The sequence below is a fragment of the Pangasianodon hypophthalmus genome, chromosome 30 (assembly GCF_027358585.1).
Source record: "Pangasianodon hypophthalmus isolate fPanHyp1 chromosome 30, fPanHyp1.pri, whole genome shotgun sequence".
In the NCBI taxonomy this organism is placed as follows: Eukaryota; Metazoa; Chordata; class Actinopteri; order Siluriformes; family Pangasiidae; genus Pangasianodon; species Pangasianodon hypophthalmus.
In genome coordinates this window covers 12,084,626-12,107,294 of record NC_069739.1, presented here as the reverse complement: position 1 = coordinate 12,107,294, position 22,669 = coordinate 12,084,626, and the positions used below count along the sequence as shown (strand labels likewise).

The following is a 22,669-nucleotide window of genomic DNA, read 5'->3' as shown; positions in this document are numbered from 1 at the left end:
GTGCTATATTTGTACATTATTCACCTGATTCTTATGATGTTTCATTAAAAACACAATTTAATGCATATAAAATCCATCAGTGCATCATTTAAACAGAGTTGTGGGAGGTTTCATTCATCCCTTATATCCCTTCACTTTTCCTCTCTTCATGTGTTGGAGTTAAAGACTGTCCCATCTGAGCCATGCTGTTCCAAACGCATGCCATGAATAATATATTTCACATTACCACACCATGTTTGGTAATATGGGACATCATGAAAATGATTCATTTATAAAATATGTGCATGATTTGAACTAATTTTATGCTTAGTGTGGTACATTAGTACATGTTAAATATACAGTATTGGGGTGTAACACAATTCCGTTATTGGGATCATGCTTAAAATATTCACATCTTTTTTCCTATTTGGATTTAAAAGTGGGAAGTGGCCGTTGTCAAGTATTGTTTCATAACAGTATTCAACTCTTGCACCAGATGTCCTGAGGAACTTTCTGGGAAGCTTTTTATCTTCTAGCTAATGTGACTGAGTGAGCAAGTTAACTACAGTCATGGGAAAAAGAAAGTACACCCTCCTTCAACTGTAATGTTTTTACTTCTCAGGGCCTAAATAACAATTGTGTGCTCATCACCTACTTCTACAAACAAATAAAAAACCTCAGGTGACAACAAAAAACTACACAAAGACTACATATTGAAATCTGTTTTTTTTTTGTTGTCACCTGAGGTGGGAACCAGGTGGGAAAAAATAAGTACATTCTTCCTAATTCCACAATCATTAAGGGAGTAATTAGCAGCCAGGTGTTATTAATGAATTGCACAAGATTAGTTAATCATCAAGAAGTGTGACTAACTCTATAAAAGCAGAACATTTGGTTTTCTGTGGCACTCAGGTGGGTGTCTACATCATTGCAAGAAGAAAGAACCTCAGCCATGACCTCTGAGGAGCAATTGTTGTTGCTGGTCAATTCAGGAAGGGTTATAAGGCCATCTCCAAACAATTTGAAATTCACCATTCTACAGTGAGAAGGATTGTTTACAAATGCCTTCAAGACAGTTGCCAAGCTTCCAAGGAGTGGGCGTCCCAGCAAATTCAGTCCAAGGCCAGACCTTTCAGTGCTCAGGGATATAAAGAAAAACTCAAGAGCTACATCATGTGACCTTCAATCCTCTGTAAGCACATTAAATATTTATGTTCATGACAGCACAATCAGAAGAAGACTGAACAAGTATGACTTTCATGGAAGGGTGGCTAAGCTTAGGTTTGCAAAATTGAGTCTGAACAAACCACAAACCTTCCGGAACAATATACGTACTTTGTACTGATGAGAACAAGGTGGAGATGTATGGTCATCATGCATAGCACCATATTTGGTGAAAAGCAAACACAGCGTATCACCACAAACACCTCACATCAGCTGTGAAGCGTTGTAGTGGTAGAAGGGTGATGATTAGGGCTTGTTTTGCAGCCACAGGACCTGGGAAACTTGCAGTCAACAATGAACTTTAATTTATACCAGAATATTCTTGAGACAAATGTGAGGCCATCTGTCCAGCAGCTTAAGCCGGGCTGAAATTGGGTCATCCAACAGGATAAAGATACCAAGCACACCAGCAAATCAACATCTGAATGGCTGAAGAAGAATAAAATCAAGGCGTTAGAATGTCCAAGTCCAGTCCTGCTGTGCATAAATGAATGCCCTCAAACACCAATGAACTGAAGCACTGTTGTAAAGACGAGTGGGCCAAAATTTCTCCAAAACGACGTGAGAGACTGAAAAACTCCTACAGAAAACCTTTACTTCAAGTTACTGTTGCTAAAGGTGGTTCTACAAGTTACTGAATTATAAGGTGCACTTATTTTTTCCCACATGGTTTCCTTTTTGGAAAAAAAATGTCTACATATTGAAATCATTTGTGTTTTTTTGTTGTCACCTGAGCTTATTAGTTTATTTACAGAAGTTGGTGAGGAACACACAATTGTTATTCAGGCCCTGATGAATAAAAAGTTGAAGGAGGGTGTACTTTCTTTTTCTCATGACTGTATGTTTCAGAACTGTGCTATCTTTCCCAAGTGAAGAAACTGTTATTTAGTCTACAGATTACAACAATAGCCATCTAATTATATTTTACCAGATTTATTTCAGTTTTTGGGTTTGTTATATTCCAGAAAGTTCGCTGGACACACGATCAGAATCCATTATAAAGCTGGAACGCATTATCAGTCAAAATGGGGTCCATTGAGCAGCATTTCATTTTAATGCCTGTATAATGTTCTGACAGGATTTTCTTTTAAGAACGATGGAGAAGGATCATTTATGAAGGACACAAACACACATAATAAATGGACAAGTTTTACAATATTTTAAACTATATGTACATATATGCACAGCGCTTGGTCTGCAAGGGATGTATGGAGCAGCACCTCAGTTAATAAATCTATTTCTTCTGTTTGTACAGAAATATGCTAGAAACATGGTATTATTTTGGAGTTCAGTAAGTGTTTGGGTCAGGATAAAACCGAAAAGTGCATCCCCTATTAGTATCATGTTAACGAATTTGGCCTTTGATGGTCTTTAATGAACTTGGTCTTTGCTCTGTGAGTAGAGGTGCCAGGTTCGGCCTACAATGTCCACATATTGCATGTATATACTGCAAATCAGAAATGTGCACCGATGTTAACTAGTTTTCCTGAAAAAAAATGTGTCTACCTTTTCCTATGCCCAAACATTTTGGGCTTGTTGTGCATTTTCTGAGCGTAATTAAGGTGGGAATTTCGCTGAACCCATCCCACAAGCTTTGCTGCTCTGTCCTTAAAAAATGATTAAAAACCTTACATGACTTTTTTTTTGTTTGTTTGTTTTTGTCTTTTGAGAGCACAATGCACAGGCCTAGTCTTAATCTTAGATCTGTATAAAAAAAAACTAGCCAAAGCAGATGTCATTTTTCCTACCCCAAGATAAGCACTTCCTGTTTGAAGCTAACCACACCCCTTTATATGGCATCACAATGTCATGTTACTTTTATCAAGCGGGTTAGTAACGTAAGTTCTGACTCACGTATCAGGCCACAGAATAAATACTGCTGTTAAACTGTCCCAAGTTACCTGATGTCCCAACATACCTGAATTCACCACATGTTCCGTGATACTGGTTTCTTGCACCAGAATCACAAAAGCTAATCAAATATTAAAATATTTAAGCGAGTTCATTTGAGTTATGCAGATATTGTACATTTTATTGGGTATGGTCTTTAATAGTTTCTTAAAAAGAACACTGCAATTTGAATTGATCACATTATCTACTTGTGTGTGTTAATACGATCCTGTATTACAGAAACAGAGTATTATATTTTCCTGGCAGTCTCCTAAGAAGACAATCTCCTCTTATGACAGGATGTTTTGGCTGGATGTGTCTTACACTGCTGCCATCACTTTCCAACAGGATGGGATGCAGTGCCGAGTTCAAGGCATGAAGGAGCTACAAACTGTGTAGGCACATTAATGTTGTGCTAAATCTTTCAGTCAAAATACGTCTCTCTATCGCATTATGGGCTGCATAATTACCTAAAAATAGGTCATGTGATTTATAGTGCTCGTATAATAATTTCCCCACTGGCAGATGAACAGTGAGCACTGCATAATCTTGTTTTGTACAGTACGTCCACGGTGAGTGGCGGGTGACGTGCCAGCAACAACAATGAGCTGCCATCTGTCAAGCGGGAGCTTTAGAGAGTGGTCCAGTTGCCATGCAAAATTATCCTAACACTGACAGATCATGATTGAAAAAACAAAAGGAGCCATTTTTAACGAATAAGGGGTGGCACAATAGCAAAATATTACATGTATTAACTAAAGGCTAGCATTCTTACAGGAACTCATGAGTGATGGCTGTTACATTTACATTTAGTCATTTAGCAGAAGCTTCTTTTAGAAAGCGTGCAAACAGCAAAAAGCCCAGCAGGACAAAGGAGCAAGGATTCATAACAACAAAGCAAGCAGTAAATGCTAGTTTTGCATATGCTAGAGTGGTTTATCTACCAAAAAAGACTATATAAAACCCAAGTGCATAAGCCAGGGGTGTACAAACTTTTTTCAAAGAGGGCCAGATAAGAACAACATCAGAATACCCGAGGGCCGCTCACCAAAATATTATTTTAGAGCTCCAATAATAATAGTGAATTTAACTGTAGTGGAAAATTTGCAGCAGGGTGCTACCTGTAGTTAGGACACACATGATGATATTCCTTAATTCCTGTTTCTTTTCCGGACTCTTTCAATGATTCAGGAAAGGTTTTCCACGCTATTGGTTGGAAGCATCGCCACTTATTAGCTCTGTTAATTAACATTTAATTAACATCTGTCTGTGGGCCACATCTGGTCCTGGGGCCGGACTTTGGACAGTTTGGCATAAGCAACACATAACTCTTGCGTAACTTCTGAAAAAACACAGTGTTTAAGTCTGGAGTTATGACTGAGGTCTGAATACAGATGTGCGTAAAAAATGGTCATATTCAAGGTATTATGCAGAAAGTATCCTAGATACTGTTTGAAGAGGAAGTTCTTTAGACCTTTGTGGAAGGAATAAAGACACAACTATTAGGCACAATGATGTTTTCTAGAAGAAGGAATTACTTTTTTTTTCAAATTTTGTGCATGCAAAAAGAAAATACAACACAAACATTACTTTTGCAAACTCTCAGTGGAAACCAAGACCATGCTTAAAAGACCAATGCCCAGGATGGAGAGTCCAAGTACAATAAGCCTAAATCAATACATAAATGTCTCAAGACCGAGCTCGAGTCCTACAGCCCTAGCAAAAGTTAAGCTCATCAGATTCTTAGCCGTGTGTGTATGATGGACTGTGAGGGTGTATACGCTGACTGACAGATCAACCCAAAGGGACTGATTTTTCAGTACGTATATCACTTTGTCAAGGTTAAGTTTCAGACAATGGGAAGAGATGCCATAAAGGCAGTCTGATATTTTCTGAGAAATGTGGGAGGTGGATGGAGGAAAAGAAGTAATGGTTTGTGTGGTCGACATAAGCAGTGATAAGATAAGAGAAGCCCTGAGATCTGATCACTGAGCCCAGTGATTTGCTATAAACGTAGAGCGAGAGTGGACTAAGAAGAACGGATCAGGGACTCCTGAGGGACTCCAACAGTACAGCTGTGAGATAATGAAACTAAAGCTATGTGGTATGATTCCGGCCACAACTCCCAATTGCCAAGTGGGCAAGAGTACAAATGAGGATCTGGTGATTCACAATGTCAGAGGCGGTGGACAGGTCGAGGACGATAAGGTCACTGTCCTATAACATTCAAAATCTATTCATTTCTGGCATCGAGATATAACCATCTTTTTTTTTAGTCCAGCAACTTTTCTTTTTGCTGTGTTCTATGCTCTGTAGTTTTCTGCAATAGACTGAGAGTTTTCTACATCAGACATTATACTAATGCCCACTTGAAATGTGGTGCATTGTAGAGACAACAGAACACTGTAAGCCGGAATCAGATTAAAAGTGAGAACAGGGAGGTCTCGATTGTTGCTGCAGAGCTGTTTCACTTCTCACATGGCTCCTCCACGTAACTGTAAATGGTGAGTTGCCTACTTCTGCTTCAAGTCTAAACATACTAGTAATCACAGCAGGAGTGTAGAGTTAGAGACAATTTTCTGAAGCGCATCCCATCCAAATTGGCCTGTGGGCACAGCTTTTTCCACTCTAAACAACAGCTCACGAAGTCCAACGGAAGGATTTTTAGAGGAATTCCAAAAAACTGTTTAGAACTATTTAAGAGCAGGTCTATGAAGCTAGCTCGGTGTGAACTTTTCTTTACTGGCACATGGAAAAGGATGTAGATCACCACAGGCACAAAGGAAGCTATTAGGTTGTTATGTAGCGAGCCTTCTTACAAAAATCCTAGAGTGTTTGGTTACACAAAGTGCTGGTGTCAGAATCACTCAATCTGTAGAACTGTGGGTGATATAGAATTCCCATCAGTTAATCAGTTAAAGTTACTCAACTCTACACAAACCTGATGGAAATGAAGCCACTTAATTAGCTAAGTTCCAACTTGTTCACCTGATAAGATGAATAAATAGCTTAGGAAGTAATCAATACCAAATTCAACTCTGGGAAAGGATAAATAGGTGGAGTATGGGGCTACTGAAAGTCTAAAAGAGCTCCATAAATAGTTGATAGCAAAGAGGGCTGCTCCGGTGGAAAGACTACTGCAGCGTATCACCTTTGTCTCCCCTCTTTCCAGTTCGCTGCACAACAAAAGGCTGATGTAGATATAGAGGTTGTTTACCTTAGGTAATTAGTCATAAAGGCCCCCGTATGCACAATGAGCTCCATTCCAGGGCCCTGCTTCATTTAAAGCTTCTATGAACTAACCTATTGAATTAAATATGATCATGGCCTGTCACACTCTTGCCAGGAGCAGATTCGATTGCTACCAGTTCTGACTGGGCACATTTAGGTTCTGTGGTGGTTGTTAAAAGTTTAACCCATTCACTTTATAAGGGCTTTAAGGTGCCATTTTGAAAGGCTTAAGCTCTTAGGGGAGATGTAAGAAGTTACATGGACTGAACTTTTTCAACCCCACAGTTGTGTAGGACAGCAGCTCATGACTTCTCTGACTTGTTAGTGAACTAATTACACGGTAGAGGTAAACTGCCACCCGGTATGGCCATGAAAGCCTGACAGAGGCTTCGTTAAGTTCTGATGAACTGTCAGTGCCTTTAAGAGAGTCCTGTAAAGTTTCACAACATGCATCGCTCAGTTTGACAGCATCAAAATGTCAGAGATTTCAGATATAAGGAAGATCTCTTTCATGCTTTTGGAAATCATTCTCCATGACACTTTTAAGCAACTCCAGCAGTCATATTAATATTAACAGATGTGTACATGCGTCTGCAACAAATATTATGAACAATCTGTGTAAGTATCATGCATCCACAGATAGGGGGCGCCCTTTCATCACTATACTCTTACAGTCACTGGAAGGATGTGACTTGATACAGCACTCAGGTTAAAATCTGTAAAATAGGATGCACCAGCCTTTGTTCACCCTCAATAGGACCTCCAAGACATTGTCTCCTCCTCTGTCTGGTCTGACCGTCACTCTGGATGGACAGAAATGTGAGGACATCTCACCACTCTCTCAGGCTGATCACCATGCCATGTGGCCACAAAAAGAAGGCTCACGTTTCTCTCGGCTCTGACCATCATGGTAGGACCATAACGAGAGAACGCCTCACATCACTCATCAGTGTACAATCAACCAGTTCTACACAGCAGCACGACGTGTGTGTGTTTGTCTTCCTGTTGTGTGCGAAACAGCTGCTTATAACTTCGCCGGACGGCTGGACCTCCGCAGTTTTAAAGAAGTGCATCCATGACAGATCAAATTCAGTATTCTGTCAGATACAGGGATCTCTGTGCACTGCCACAAGTCTCCCTCTCTCTCTCTTATCTTTCCATGTTACTCTGTGCTTACTAACACAACCACTCAGTCAGTGAGCTCCATGTTTGTCAAGGAAAAATAAGGTCCAAACTCTGCAACATTATTCTCATTAACATTGCTGCCCTTTGGAACTATTTTTAGAGTTTCTATCGCTGGCCATCCACCACGTGTGGAGTGTTTGAACTCCCTGCCATATATTTCTACATATTCTCCTGTTCCACATACCACTAGGCGTGGACACATATCTCACATGGTTATGCATTTTCATAATCTCAGCATGCAAGCACACACGGACTAGATCTCTAGAGCAGAGCACACATCCACACACACACAGACACTCGCACACACACTCTCTCTCTCTTTTACACACACACACACACACACACACTATTTTCCTTTCTCCCTCTCTGCCACACACACACACAACTTCTTTCCTTTGTCTGTTCCTACTCAGGATTAGCTTTTGTTAGTTAAGTAGTTAACTAGTGTTTCTCCCTGTATCTCAATAAATTCAATTGTATTGAACAGTTTATTGCCGTGCTGTGGCTATTATTTTCATATTGCAAGAAGCCAAACTATTCTAGGACTAAGCCTGTTCATATTAATTTTTTAAATTCTAAACTAAAAAGGGGATATTCTATGAAACTGGTTTTACTGATTAATTACTCTTCCACTGAAGCACCTACTATATTGCTAGTGCTTCCTGTATAACCAGACCCATTTCCCCAACATCTGTAAAGTTTCAGAAAGTTTAATGTGAAGCCCCCGACCAATGCACAGCACAGCATGGTCCTCTTCATGTTTCCTAAATCTTCCACTTATATTCAAATGAATGATTTTTCAAAAGTATGAGTCATTCTAGCACTTCTTGTCTACAGAACATGGCAACGGTTTTTAATCAACACCTTGCACTCCTCCAAACTTCAGTCTGGTTTCTATCCTTGGAAGTAAGGTGTAAAGCACTCAGAATTGCTCTGCTGTAGGTAAGCAGATTTACCTAAGTGATAAAAATACAAAAGGCAGACAGAACTGCGATGGCAGCATGTCTTTAATTGCAGATCCAGGCTTCACAGTAACAGAGCTTGGTCTCTGTTTGCTCCTATGAGCAGGGAGAAGCGGAGGACTGTTGCTGTGGAAGCATGGATAAACAAACAAATGAAGTACCATGGAATGCGGCAAAATATTTACAATGGTGTAATGGTGTAATCCCACAACCATCACACGGTCAAGCTGGCTGAGCTAGACCTTTTGCATATCCCAAATTGTTCCCAGTCACAGAGATGTTTTTTTTTTGCTTTGCTTTGCTTTTAAAAACCTGTTGTAGTTGAAACGCCCAATAGCTTATATTCTTGTTTTCGTATATGAGTTGTAGGGACCATCTTGATTCATATATTAACTCATTTGTGTAGCACACTATCATTGTCTGATCCTCAGAAATGGGTGTGAAACTGACTACAGAACAAATAACTACAGTAAATTCCCTAACAAAACTTACAAATGCAGCAAATATAATCTGAGATAATAATCATCTGTCCCAACAATTTGGTATGATCTTCCAGGTCTATTACATAAAACGTACTTTGCGACCAATACATTTTGTAATTGTGCCACTGAGTAAACAACTGAGATATACTCCCTGAATATTTAGTGTGCTCTGTTGCAAAAGTACTGCAGGTTGTCAGGAACAGGAATCTATTAATTTTTAAGCGTATGCATGCACAATCATTTCCATTTGCTCACTGCAATTGTTTAAAAATTCCTTTCTGTGATTCATAATGACTTGGAATTAGAGTGGTTAAGCACAGAAACAATACTGCTCACATTCATCAGACTTACCTAACAAAAAAACAAGGCAGACCACTGATGGGCCAAGTTTGTGGTGGACTTTGTTGCACCTGATTGAAATCAGTGGTTGCACTTCACCTTACCAATTTCACATCTAACGTCAGTACAGCCCAAGGCATTTACAGGAACAAGAGGTGCTTGTAGTTCTGATGAGACTGAAAGGACATTCTACTGTGGGCCTTTCTGATCATTACAATATCACTGGCATTAATAATTATATCATTTAATATTCAGACAAAAGAATTTATTGAAATAGTTCTTGTCTTTTTCTTGTGTGACTGTTTGCTAAGCATCAGTGAAATACTTACCATTCCATGGTTTAGCCACTGAGGTATGAAATTATCTAGGAGTCTTGGGTACACCAGATCTCTGTCATAGAGGTACAGGCTCCAGAACATGGTCACAACAAACTGAAAAACAAAGGGATTTATGAGAAAATAATATATTTGTAATCTTTAACCAACCTTCTGTCTATAGCACGTTGTAAACGAAGAAGTATATCTTTTTCATTAAGATTATTTCATAGTACTTCATGTGCTCTTGGGTACTATAGCTTAATCATAAAATGTCAAAATATTTAGGCTTGGAATCGGAGCTAGAATGTATAAAGCTTTTGAGAGTTACTCTTAAAATTAGTCTTTAAAAAAGATGCAAAAAAAAAGAATTAGCTGAGAGTACAAATATAAAATTTCTCGGAGCAACTCTTAGGAGGAGTAGGTATATAAAAAATACTTGAAGTATGACATAATAATAATCAAACCCTTGAATCAAACCCTGGTGCAATTTCCTTTTCGTGTGGTTCGTTTAGGCAGGTGAGAACACAGCAATCACACTTGGGTGAAGACCAAAACAGCCGGTCTGAGACCATCTCTCCGAGTTTACATCAAACAGCTCCAATCAAACTCTAAAGTGATTCGACTGAACTGAAAAAGTGACTCGAACCCTGAATCAATATACACAATAATACACAATAATGCACAATAATGCACAAAATGTTCTAAACTAGTTTCCAGAATGATCTAGTAATATTTAATACAGTAATGTTCTCTGTGCTCAGGTGATTTTTATGATGTCTACGCACATTTGACAAATGTTTGTTTACTTTTTTTCTGTCATCATATCACAACCACTGAATGAGTTTTACGCATACATTTTCAGCCCTACATGCCCCCTTTTTTTTGCTTTGTGGTTCATTTAATTACAGTTAATTGCAATGAGAAAACAATCCAAATCTAATAGCAAATGGACCACAAGCATCAATTTCACTTTGATTCAGACTCAGCTGCTGGTCTTAGAGGTGTGAACACTCCCTTAAACAGTTTCCTCCCCCAGTCCAAAGACATGAATTGTAGGCTGACTGGCATTTCCAAATTGCCTGTAGTGTGTGAATGGGTGTGTGAGTGTGTGTGATTGTGCCCTGCAATGGGTTGGCACCCCGTCCAGGGTGTCCCCCGCCTCCCTCGGATTGGCTCCAGGCTCCCCGTGACCCTGTGTGGGATAAGCAGTACAGAAAATGGATGGATTGATGTATTACCAGTCGATAGTTGCTAATGTCTCAGGTATCTTGAGTGGGGCTTCTTCAGGAGAAGAAGCTGTCGTGAAGGCAGCCGATACATGACCAGATGTTATGGAGTCATTTTGGGATACATCTTAAGTACTCCTGCAAACTAGCCCTTTTAAGAGTTCTCTTAAGGCTAAAAAATGTTTGTAAATTGCTATTATTCTTAGTATTTTTTTCCTCTGAGGGCTTTCCACATACTGACCCAGATCTATGTTGTCCTAGTCATATCAAAGTCATATACTGAAGAGTGAAAGAAAAGAAAAACTGAATATAGAGTGAGCAAAACTCTCTCTACAATTCAGGTAGGTCTTGTCTTTCTCTGAGCTTCCCAGCGTGTGAAAGAGCTTGCCGACCTCCTGACAACTTTGAGGCACCTAGAAATATCAAATATCATAAAAGCCTTCCAAACTACTCTAACATGGGAAGAAGTGCTCACCACAAAACTATGACAATCCCATCAAGCAGCAGAGGCAAGAGAAGCCTGCAGTTCAGGGGCTCACATTTTCCTACAAACAAACCTTAATTAATCTCTAAAAGCTGACAGCACACTTATTCAGCATTTTGTAGTTATAGATTCAAAATTATAGAAATCAAATGAACTTCGAAACAGGGCCATTACTTCTGTGCACCTTGGGTGTTTGAGGTCCTCGGCTCTAGGCAAGCGTAGGCCATGTGAGCAAGACATTCCCACTCTCCCTCCTCTATAATACCTTTGATCCCTGTGGTTTTAACTGTTCCTAAACTCCATCTTTTGCATTAACAAACCTCATTTAAGGATGTGACAGAATCCTGTTTGGATTGGTCATTTCAGTTTCCAGGAATAATCCCGTGATGGCTAAATAAACAGAGCCATGTTGGAAGGACAGGTTTGGTGAATACGGGTCACTGATGTGGTTTCTTTCAGTAATTCAAGAGTGGCCAGCTTCCTGAGGTGTGGACTATCCAGGCAGGTGGTTTATTTGGATTTTGCCCATGCATAAACACCTTCACATTACCAGGGCAAAAAAAACACATAGGGCTCAATGAGGCCATGTTGCTCACCCAGCAAGGCCATCTACAGCTCCGGTGTGGAACAAGCTCTAAACCTGTTTATACAATCCACATTTATTCTGAAACATCTAGATATTAATAGGAAGTTGGCCAAACATTTGCTGCAAAAATGTTCTAGAAAGGCTTTCCGCTACATATTGGAACATGATTCCATTTAACCACATGAACTGTAATGTGCGGTGAGGAGATGCAGGATGTCAGTGCGTTACATCAGCATGCTTTTTTTTGGGGCGAAGTCCACAAACCACTGTCAAAGTCCACCACAGGGGTCGGAACACAGACATGCAGAAATACACAGGGTAAATGCATAATCACATAGAGGGGCAGAGATAAAAACCGGGAAATCAAACTAGAAACAAAGGAAACATGGAATTAGGAAAACAACAGAGAACAAGAAATGCGGAAATAAGGCTCAGACTTCGAGAACATGAAGGCAAGATAAAACTTCACAAAGATACACATACACAAAGAAGGGTATAAATAAGGAGACTAATCAGGAACTAAACTGAAAACAGATGGAAACAATGGGTAAACCAACCAAAGACAAAACAAGGGGCGGAGACAAGACCAGAAAGAGAAAAAGAGAAAACAATGTCAGAATAAGAGTGTGAGAGCCGGGGAATTACATGCCATATACATTAATGAAGTCAGACTTATGTTGGATATTCTTCAGCATGTGCCACAGTCAAATTAATTGACCTCTGCATAGTATGTTGCCATTTGTATAGCTGGGCACAGTTAAACACCTGTTAAACAAAATGAATAATACCAAGAAATGTCAAGAAAATGACTTTCAGATTATCTAACACGTCTATTTAACATCTATTTAGCATCTCCACCACATAAACACAAATCTGCCACAGGTTGCAAATTACCCATAAATCTTTTACCCTAATAGGTGTTTCTCCACATTAGCGAGTGAACTAATGAAGTACAGGGAGTAAGCTGAGCCTCGTTCCAAGTTCTCAGGCTAAGGGATAGTGCCAAGTGTCACATGTTTTTTTGCTGGTGATGTGACAGAATGGGGGTTATGTGGCAGACCTTTGTCATGAATTCCCCCTCGGTGCATGTGGCACACTCCCCAGCATGGCAAACACACCACGTTTTGTTCTGATCGTGCTCTACGTGACCTTTTGTTTGCAAAGACATGTGCCTTTTATGATTTTATTCATGTCTCTACCCCTATCCTGTCAGTTGGTTTATATTGTATTCATCTGTTATCTATTCCCCTCTTTAGATTAGATAGTCTGTTTACGTCCTCCCGTGCCTTGTTTCAAGATTGTGTACGAAGTCTCGTCATTGTTATGGACATTTCTGAACCATGTCCACCCGTGTTTTCCTTGTTCCTTAGTTCTTGTATTTCTAGTTAGACTTCCCAGTTTTGACTCATGCTTATTTTCTTGTTTATGGTTACGGATTCCCCTTGTGTTATGTTATCTGCCTATTCTCTCACCCCTGTCTGGAATACAGACCATGTTTCAAGGATTCGCCTGAATAAAACACAGTCATTTTACAGACTTGCGTTCTGCCTCCAATACTCACCAAAACTTTACCAGAGCATCACCACAGGTCCTTGAGGTTTTTCCACAGGTTTATTTTTTACTGTGATAATGATGGACATTTTACTGTTTCAGTAAAAAAAAACACCTTATATGATGACTAAATGTATCTATAACCACTGCTTTAACTAATCACATTTTTTTTGCTAGTCCCAAATATTTAAATATTTTCTGTACATTTATCAGATGTCCATCATTACAGCTAGAAAAATTTAATATCTCCTCTCTTTGCCCAGATCATGAGCCCTCATTCCCTACAAATGCTTTGGAGCCATGACATTTCATGTAACACCGATAGATGGTTTAGGCATTTGCAAAGCAAATCAGAGTCAGAATCGTGCATTATTGGCCAAATACACTGGACTATAAACGGAATTTGACTTTGCTGCTGAGCTCCCATTGTGGCTACAGACATTAAACATTAGGGACATAAGGACAGAGACAATAGCAAGGTAGTATAGCACATGATTGCTATGAAAGTGGATCCTATGCACAACTACTGCAGACAAACATACTGCACCAGTTACTGCATAACCACGAAACACAATGCTGTCAATGACACAGTTATCTTGTAGTGAGGTAATTAATTGTTCGTATGTCTTCCTGCATGAGGAAATAACGTTGTCTGGGGGTTTTGATGCACATTTATCTGAAGCACCTGATGGTGGGAAGGAGTTCAAATATGTGGTGGCCTGGGAGTGAGGGGTCGGCAATGAATTTTTCTTCTTGTCTGGAGGCGATTAGTTTGATGAGAGAGTGCAAGTTTCTTCCTATCAGCTTTTCAGGTGACCTGACAGAGCATTGCGGTCTGTTCAGCTCATTATTACTTGTTGTGTAGAACTGGGCCAGTGGTTCCTTTGTTAAGTTGTACTTCCTCAGCTTTTTAGCAATACAGTCAGTATTGGCTTTACTTCCCAGTGCTGAGAAATCTCCACAGCTATCACAGTCTTGTCCAGAAAGGTGAGGGGAGGCAGTGGTGGGGGCACTAAGGGACACAGGTACACTAAGGTGGGAGAGTTTGGTGTCCAGTCAATTCAGCATGATTACATTAAATGCTGAGCAAATAGGATGAGTCCACAAACAGGACTCTGGCATATGCCCCCAAGCAGTCAAAGTTTTGGAGGATGTAGTTCAAGTTTCAATTTTTATCACATACAAGGAGCTATACACAGTACATTTACTGTAGTAAAACACTTGGTAGAAAGTTCCAGAGCTGTGCATAATGACAACGACAACAACAACAATAACAACAATCCATCATGGAAGTCAGAATAAACAGGATCTATATACAGAGCAGTATTAACTGACTATTCAGTGTAGACTGTACAAGCATAGTTACACTATATTACCAAAAGTATTCGGTCACCCATCCAAATGATCAGAATCAGGTGTCCTAATCACTTGGCCTGGCCACAGGTGTATAAAATCAAGCATTTAGGCATGCAGACTATTTTTACAAACATTTGTGAAAGAATGGGCCGCTCTAAGGAGCTCAGTGAATTCCAGCGTGGAACTGTCATAGGATGCCACCTGTGCAACAAATCCAGTCGTGAAATTTCCTCGATCCTAAATATTCCACAGTCAACTGTCAGCTTTATCATAACAAAATGGAACAGTTTGGGAACAACAGCAACTCAGCCGCGAAGTGGTAGGCCACGTAAACTGACGGAGAGGGTCAGCGGATGCTGAAGCGCATAGTGCAAAGAGGTCGTCGACTTTCTTCACAGTCAATTGCTACAGAGCTCCAAACTTCATGTGACCTTCAGATTAGCCCAAGTACAGTACGCAGAGAGCTTCATGGAATGGGTTTCCATGGCCGAGCAGCTGCATCCAAGCCACACATCACCAAGTGCAATGCAAAGCGTCGGATGCAGTGGTGTAAAGCACGCCGCCACTGGACTCTAGAGCAGTGGAGACGCGTTCTCTGGAGTGATGAATCACGCTTTTCCATCTGGCAATCTGATGGACGAGTCTGGGTTTGGAGGTTGCCAGGAGAACGGTACATTTCGGACTGCATTGTGCCGAGTGTGAAATTTGGTGGAGGAGGAATTATGGTGTGGGGTTGTTTTTCACGAGTTGGGCTTGGCCCCTTAGTTCCAGTGAAAGGAACTTTGAATGCTTCAGGATACCAAAACATTTTGGACAATTCCATGCTCCCAACCTTGTGGGAACTGGCCTGCACAGAGTCCTGACCTGAACCCGATAGAACACCTTTGGGATGAATTAGAGCGGAGACTGAGAGCCAGGCCTTCTCGACCAACATCAGTGTGTGACCTCACCAATGCGCTTTTGGAAGAATGGTCAAAAATTCCTATAAACACACTCCTCAACCTTGTGGACAGTCTTCCCAGAAGAGTTGAAGCTGTAATAGCTGCAAAAGGTGGACCGACATCATATTGAACCCTATGGGTTAGGAATGGGATGGCACTTAAGTTCATATGTGAGTCAAGGCAGGTGACCGAATACTTTTGGTAATATAGTGTATGTCCATTATGTACAAATGGGAACTGGAGCGCAAGACTGTGAGAGTCCATAGTAAGTAGTGGCAATGGGGTACAGATGGACATGTACCAGGAAACATGATTCTTAGTACAGTAAAACATAACAGACATAACGGGCAACAGTGGACAGGGCAACTAAAATAACAAAAGACAGTGGTACGCACAGTAAGGCAAGTCAGTGTCACAGATTGTCTCAGGTGTGTGCAGGTATGTTTGTGCAGATTATCCCATGTAAGAGACAGATGGTCATAAAAAGCAAAATCTGTCCTCATTAATTAATCGGATGCTCTGCGGGAAGTAGCTTCTCCTGAAAATCTCTGTGTTTGCTGTAATGCACTTGAAAGTCAAAGGTCTGGAGTCTCAGAGTCCATCGAGTCAGCCTGTCTTGGAGGAGTTAAAAGCTCAGGTAAGAGCACTATGGTCAGTGTAGGTGTCAAACGTAGTGCCCTCCAAATATTGTTGCCACTTTTCTACTGCCCAGACCACCTCCAAGCCAGAGGTGGAGTATTTCAACTCTGCTCCTCTCAATGCCCAACAAGCATAAACTATTACTTTCTCCTTCTCCTCTATCTATGGAGTGAGGACAGCTCCAAACCCGACATCACTAGCATCTGTATTGGAAAACTACGCCATGCCTAGGCTGAGCCAGCATGGGACAAGTTTGAAGCGTTCCTTCAGCTTCATGAAGGCTCTTTGGCATTCCTCTGTCCATTACCATCCCAGGTTCTTTTTGAAGGCTTCAGATCAGTACGGGTTGGATATTTGCAGATGACTTTGACCATTTCATGGTCCATTTCCACTCCCCGGCCAGATATTACGTGTCCCAGGATCTGGGTTTGGAAAAAGTGACATTTTTGATGTTGAGGATCAGCTGGGCTTTATAAAATTTCTGAAATACCAATTCTGTGTGTTGGAGGTGTTGTTCCGCTATCTGTGAGAAGACGATTATATCATCAATGTACATGAAGCAGACTTTTCCCCTCAACTCTCTCAGCACCTGTTCTATCAGCATTCCAAAGGGCATAACCTTGAATTGGCATAAGCCCTGCAGCATGATGACTGCTTGCTCTTCGTATCCATAACCACTTGCCAGTAACCACTCAACAAATCAGGATCTCATGAACTAGGAGCATGGAGTAGGCATCAAGGAGAGTTGTGGCATTTAGGCCATGGTAATCCACACAAAAGCAAAAGGAACCATCGAGCTTTGTTACCAAAACCACAGGAGCAACCCAGGAGGAGGAGAATGGCTCAATCACACCATCCCTCAGCCTCTTTTGAACATGTTCCCTGATGATATCATGTTTTTGGATGGAGATCCAGTAGGCTCTTCTACTCACTGGCATTTCATCAGTGGTGACAATGCGGTGTCGTACATCCCCAGTGGATTCAAACTTCTTAGTCCGGACAGCAGACTACTTCTGCAGCAGTAGTTGACCGTCATCCTTTAAAACATACACATCCATTTTGTAAGATGTATCACGGAGCTTCAATATCAAGGAAACTTTTTCAACAGCTTTGCTCTCCTGCCCGTCTGCCATAATGAAGGCTTAGCTTTCAAAGTGTTGCAAAAACTCATCTTGTCAACTTCCATAAGCTCTCGCAAGTGAGGGTTTATGTGCTTCCAGTGTATGGCATCACCGCTGGTTCCACAGATCTGCATGGGCACTATCAGAAGTGAGGGTATTCCATGCTTTGTGGCCAGGTCGCCATCCCTGATGTTTCTTCTCTCAACCTTATTTCTGATGTTTTTTGGTTTGGTGATCGCCAGTGCTGGCATGTTTCACACAACTCCAGTAGCCTTTCAATCATGGAGCCTGTCTTCACAAGCTATAAAATAAATGTTGAGTAGCTGCCTCTGTTTTCCAGGTGATCTGTGTAGTTTTGTGCATTTTATCGTTAGCACTGTTTCTACTATTAAAGCACTGCATGTATCACTGTATTGCAGTAATTTTTTCCACCAAGGTAACAACAGAATGTAAAGCCATACACCAGGGTATCGTTTGTTAAAAAAATGAAATTTGTTAAAAATATAACCAGTGGACTTCCACTGGAATTTAACCAGAAATGTGTATTTATATTCAGAGCATCTTTCCACTTCACAGTATTTTTTGCAGTGAGTTCTGTGCTGTCTCTCCATCTTTGAAGACCCGGCTATAGCGGCTATCTGGCATCATATATTCCTGTAGCCAGGCATGCAGGAAGTGATGAATTCTGCCAAGCCATTACAGTACAGCTCCCCATATCATATTCATCATATTGTAGTAGGTGCTGCACACAAGTTGTATGTGAATCTACTGTCGGGTACAGTAAACACGTTTATTTCCTATGCCCAAAATAAGCAGGGATAAAATACAGCACTGTGCAAAAGTCTGAGGCACCCTAAAATTTTTTATACAAAAAATACAAATTTTGTTATAGATGTTTATTTTATGACTTCTGCTTTACTGGATCAATGCTAAAACTTCCCACAAAAAAATTAAGTGTTACTGGAAAATGTTTGTATGCCAGTAAAGATGTAACATATTACGTAATTTTTCAGACAAAAAACATGATGAAGGCTGTCAGGGATTAGCTGCAAAAAACAGAAGCGAGCGTGGCAGTCAGAGGTGGATTCTCTAAAAACTTACTAGTTTCCAGATAACTTACCAGTCTTACCAGAGAGGAAAACTTACCGGCCAACACAAGTGTACTTCCGTACAAGTGTACTTCCACACGTGAGTGTACTTCCGTACAAGTGTATTTCCACACGTGAGTGTACTTCCGCACATTAGTGCACTACCACACATTAGTGTACTTCCGCACATTAGTGCACTACCACACATTAGTGTACTTCCGCACGTGAGCGTACTTCAGCACGTGAGCGTACTTCAGCACGTGAGCGTACTTCAGCACGTGAGTGTACTTCCGTACAAGTGTACTTCCACACGTTAGTGTACTTCCGCACGAGTGCACTACCACACGTGAGTGTACTTCCGCACATTAGTGTACTTCCACACGTGAGTGTACTACCACACGTGAGTGTACTTCCGCACGTGAGTGTACTTCAGCACGTGAGTGTACTTCCGTACTTCTGCACTTGCTCAGTAGTGACACATGCTTGTGCTTTGCTACCGCTCACTTACTGGCTACACTCTGCTTATGATTCATGTGGAATTTTGAGACTCTGGGGCGGGAATAAGATGTATGTTCCCACTGCTATGATTGGTGACTCTGAACCAATCCTCTTTCTTCTGGAAACAGATATCATTCAAAGTAAAATTCCCAGGTTTGTAGCTTCAGATCAGCCACCCTCATGCTGTTTAAACACCATATGCGTGTTATCAGAAAACCGAAACAACACCACTTTCGATCCAATCAGCTTCCAGAGAAAAAAATGCGTACCTAAGCTGACTAACGTATGAATGACATAAACAAACGCAAATGAATGGAGGTACGGTACTTACTACTCCTACAGGGAAGGCTAGCACAGCCATCATCCAGTCCCGCAGACCAATCAGCTTCCGGAGTTGCCTCTCTTGCTCCACACTGGCTGTGCCCTTCATCAAGAGGCTAGAAAGGTCTGTCAGGACACACACTCCGAAGAACACAGCTTGGATGACCTGGAGAAATGGAGACAAAGAATGCTAATGCTAAGTCAGAACGATGGTCTTGAATAACCCTTCACTGATCTGTTTTCCTCTCTGGATGGAGATGATTCAGATGTGGACTCTTGATGCTTTAATACCTACTTAACACACTTGAGAAATACTAATTCATATGATATGCATGTGATATATCTGCAACAAACTACAGGAAACAATGACTGAAGGTGTAAATATGTTATAAGCATTTTAAACTAAATATATTTACAACACATTTCATTCTACTAAAAGAGAAGTGCTGAAAATGTAAATATTGGTAATGTATATAGCAAAAGGAAGTGTACGGTTACTGTAAAAGTGAGATGCATTATCAGATAATGTGCACTGTCTATATAGACTACTGTCCTCTGCAAATCCTAATCTATTTTCCAGCAGTGAAATCAGAATCAAAAAAATTACCACAGCATTAATTTAAGAAGGAAGTACTTTGTTCATTTAATACAAAGAAAACGAAAAAATGTGCCTTTTCTTCTGATTAATTAACTGTTTAATTTTTTATTCCTCAATATCTTTCCTTTGGGAAAGAAGGAAATATAAAGTAACTACCTGAGATGAGTAACCTGTCACACTGCTACAGACAGTAAGCTCTATTTCCTATTGTCTCTCTCTCTCTCTCTCTCTCTCTCTCAGCAGACTCTAGACTTTATACAACATGCAAGAAACAATTTAATAGCTGGACAGTGTCTTATTTTCTGCTGAAAAGCAACTGCAGTTTTCTGGATTGAGACACAAATGTCTGAATCTTTTATTTTTTAAATAGCAACAAGAAAGCCTCTAAAAGCTACTGTATGCAGTACAACCGCTGCAAAATGACTGAACATTAGTTAAAGTTTAACTCATCAATCACACTTGCCAGTTTTCTTTCAGTAAAACAAGATTATTAAAGCACAGATCTGCGAGAACTGCTGCACAAATGCAGTATTTTCACAGTATCACAGCTGCTGGGAAGTTACTGGGACATTCTCAGTGACAGTGAACACAATGCTCTTCTGCAGGTAGGTATACTTATATACTGTTTATGATGTTTCAATGCTAGGAGAGTGGTCTATAAAAGGTCTCCACTATATCAAGCTTGTCCTCTTGTCATTCAACCCAAGTGAAACAGGTGGCCTGGCATTCCTTAATCATAGAACCACAGTTACATATTTCGCCCTTGTCTACTTCCTTATGTTCTGGACAAGGGCAGCTTCCCTCAGAACTGAGAATCTCTCAAATGTTAGTACTGATCTCTGTTGATGAGAATTGCTCAAGGTTCTGTTTGTTCTCTATACAGTATAAGAAAAGCACAAATGTCCAAATGTGACACTCTTAGCGTGGCCCAGAAGGCAGTCACAGCACAGGGGTTCCTAAACTAGGGGACGCGATCCCATGTGAGGTCACGAGAGAAACTCACAATCTCCTCATCTGTTTTATATTATTTTATTTAAGTATTTTACAAATTAATATTAGAAATATCAAAGACTGAATTTGTGTGCCAATATTTTGAAATGTGTGTCACATTCCAACAAGCTGACACACTGCACTAAGCTTAGGAACTCAGTAATAGAAACACGATTTTCTCCGTCCATCTGCCTCCACTAAACAATCTAGTGTTGTGTCTCAAATCGTATACTTCTGTACTGTTCTAGACTGTTATTGTGTATTAACACTAACTGGGTTTCCTATTACAGCTAGTGGTTGAATTTTAAGAAAACTCTCATGTAGCCTTCAAACCTACTGAAAGGTCTGTTTTGAGTGCCAGTCTTCTGGATTTCTAGATTAGTAGACGTATTTTTAAAAAAATTAAATTGGTTGGGAACATCTTTGGACACCAAAAATTAGCAACATTAGTTCTTTGTTGCAAAACGGTTAGTGGCAATTACAGCACCAGGACATCTACTATAACAAGTAAGGTTTTTGAAGCATTATGGTTCGGTTTTGACCAGATCGTCTTTCCCGAGGTTATGAGGATTCCTCTGATGGACTCACAATTTCAAAATCCTCCATAAATTTTAAATGAGATTCACGTCTTCAGTTATTTTGGCTGTATATTTGGGATCGTTGTCTTGTTAAAACATCTATCTTCTCCCCAAATACAGTTTATTGGGCAATGAGATTAAATTCCCTGTGCTTCTTTTCTCTGTGTAACTGTTGTTCCTGCTGCTTTCAGGTCGTCCTGCAACTCTTTTTGAGTGGCTGCTGACTTCTCTCTTACCTTCCTTATCAATTAGTCTGAGAGCATGTTGTGAAATCGCGCATGGCGTATCAGTCTGGGAATGTTGTGGTTCCATGAACTTTCCACCTGCATATTATCAAACCAATTGTAGTGACAGGGATATTTAAAGTTTTTGCTCTTAACTTATGGCTCTGTAGCTTTTTCCATTGGAGTATGTTTGTCCCTAAGAAAAGCCTTCACCAACCTAAGGCACTGGAAGTATATTAAATAACAAAAACAAAAATGTCTGAATGCTTATTTCTCCTCACTACATGACAAACATAACAGGAGGCAGTGGCATTTAAGGCCAGTTGTGCAAATGTGCATTGTACCCAACTTGAAGTTACAACTGAACAAGGGTCTAGGAACTGTTCTGACTGCAGCCTCTGTTTCTGCTGTGGCAAGCGGGACTCAGGGCAACAGGCTGTCTAAGCAACCCAAACATCATTTTCTCATTAGTAGTATTCCGCTTCAGTGACTGCTGCTGGGGTTTAATATGCTGCAGGAGGTGATAAAAAGTCAACCAGAAGAACTAACCTTGCTGGTGAAATTCATCCAAGCCAAACAGACCCACTATACAGCAGGGGTGGCTAAGGACTGTTACGTGTTATACAATCATCCCAGCAAGGGCAAGTAGTTTGGATCAAGTATCAGGTCCCACCCAGTATGGACTCATCGGACCCTGTTGTGCTTTTTCAGCTTGATGAAGACAATGTGAGACTTACAGAGCTAGATACTGGAGAAGATATGCTGGAAATTCAGGTTTCAAGAAACTTATATGTTGTTGTGTCATTTTGATCTCACCCACATCAGTGATGAGCAGCATGTAAAAGTGAAGAAAAGACCA

General features: G+C 40.5%; 1 protein-coding gene across 4 annotated transcripts in view; it reads right to left on the bottom strand.

The window, feature by feature from the left end:
• aig1 (androgen-induced 1 (H. sapiens)) overlaps nucleotides 1-22,669 on the bottom strand; it is a 37,710-nt gene that overhangs the window by 11,040 nt on the left and 4,001 nt on the right. For 3 of the 4 annotated variants that reach the window (XM_034301824.2, XM_026917437.3, XM_053231820.1), the window contains exons 2-3: nucleotides 19,431-19,586; nucleotides 9,622-9,723 (exon numbers count right to left, since the gene is read on the bottom strand). In XM_034301824.2, the coding sequence (XP_034157715.1) occupies nucleotides 9,622-9,723; nucleotides 19,431-19,529 (201 nt within the window). In that variant the 5' untranslated portion in view covers nucleotides 19,530-19,586. Of the gene's footprint in view, nucleotides 1-6,421; nucleotides 9,469-9,621; nucleotides 9,724-19,430; nucleotides 19,587-22,669 lie in introns of those variants that run through there. The other variant, XM_053231821.1, reaches the window with a different exon arrangement.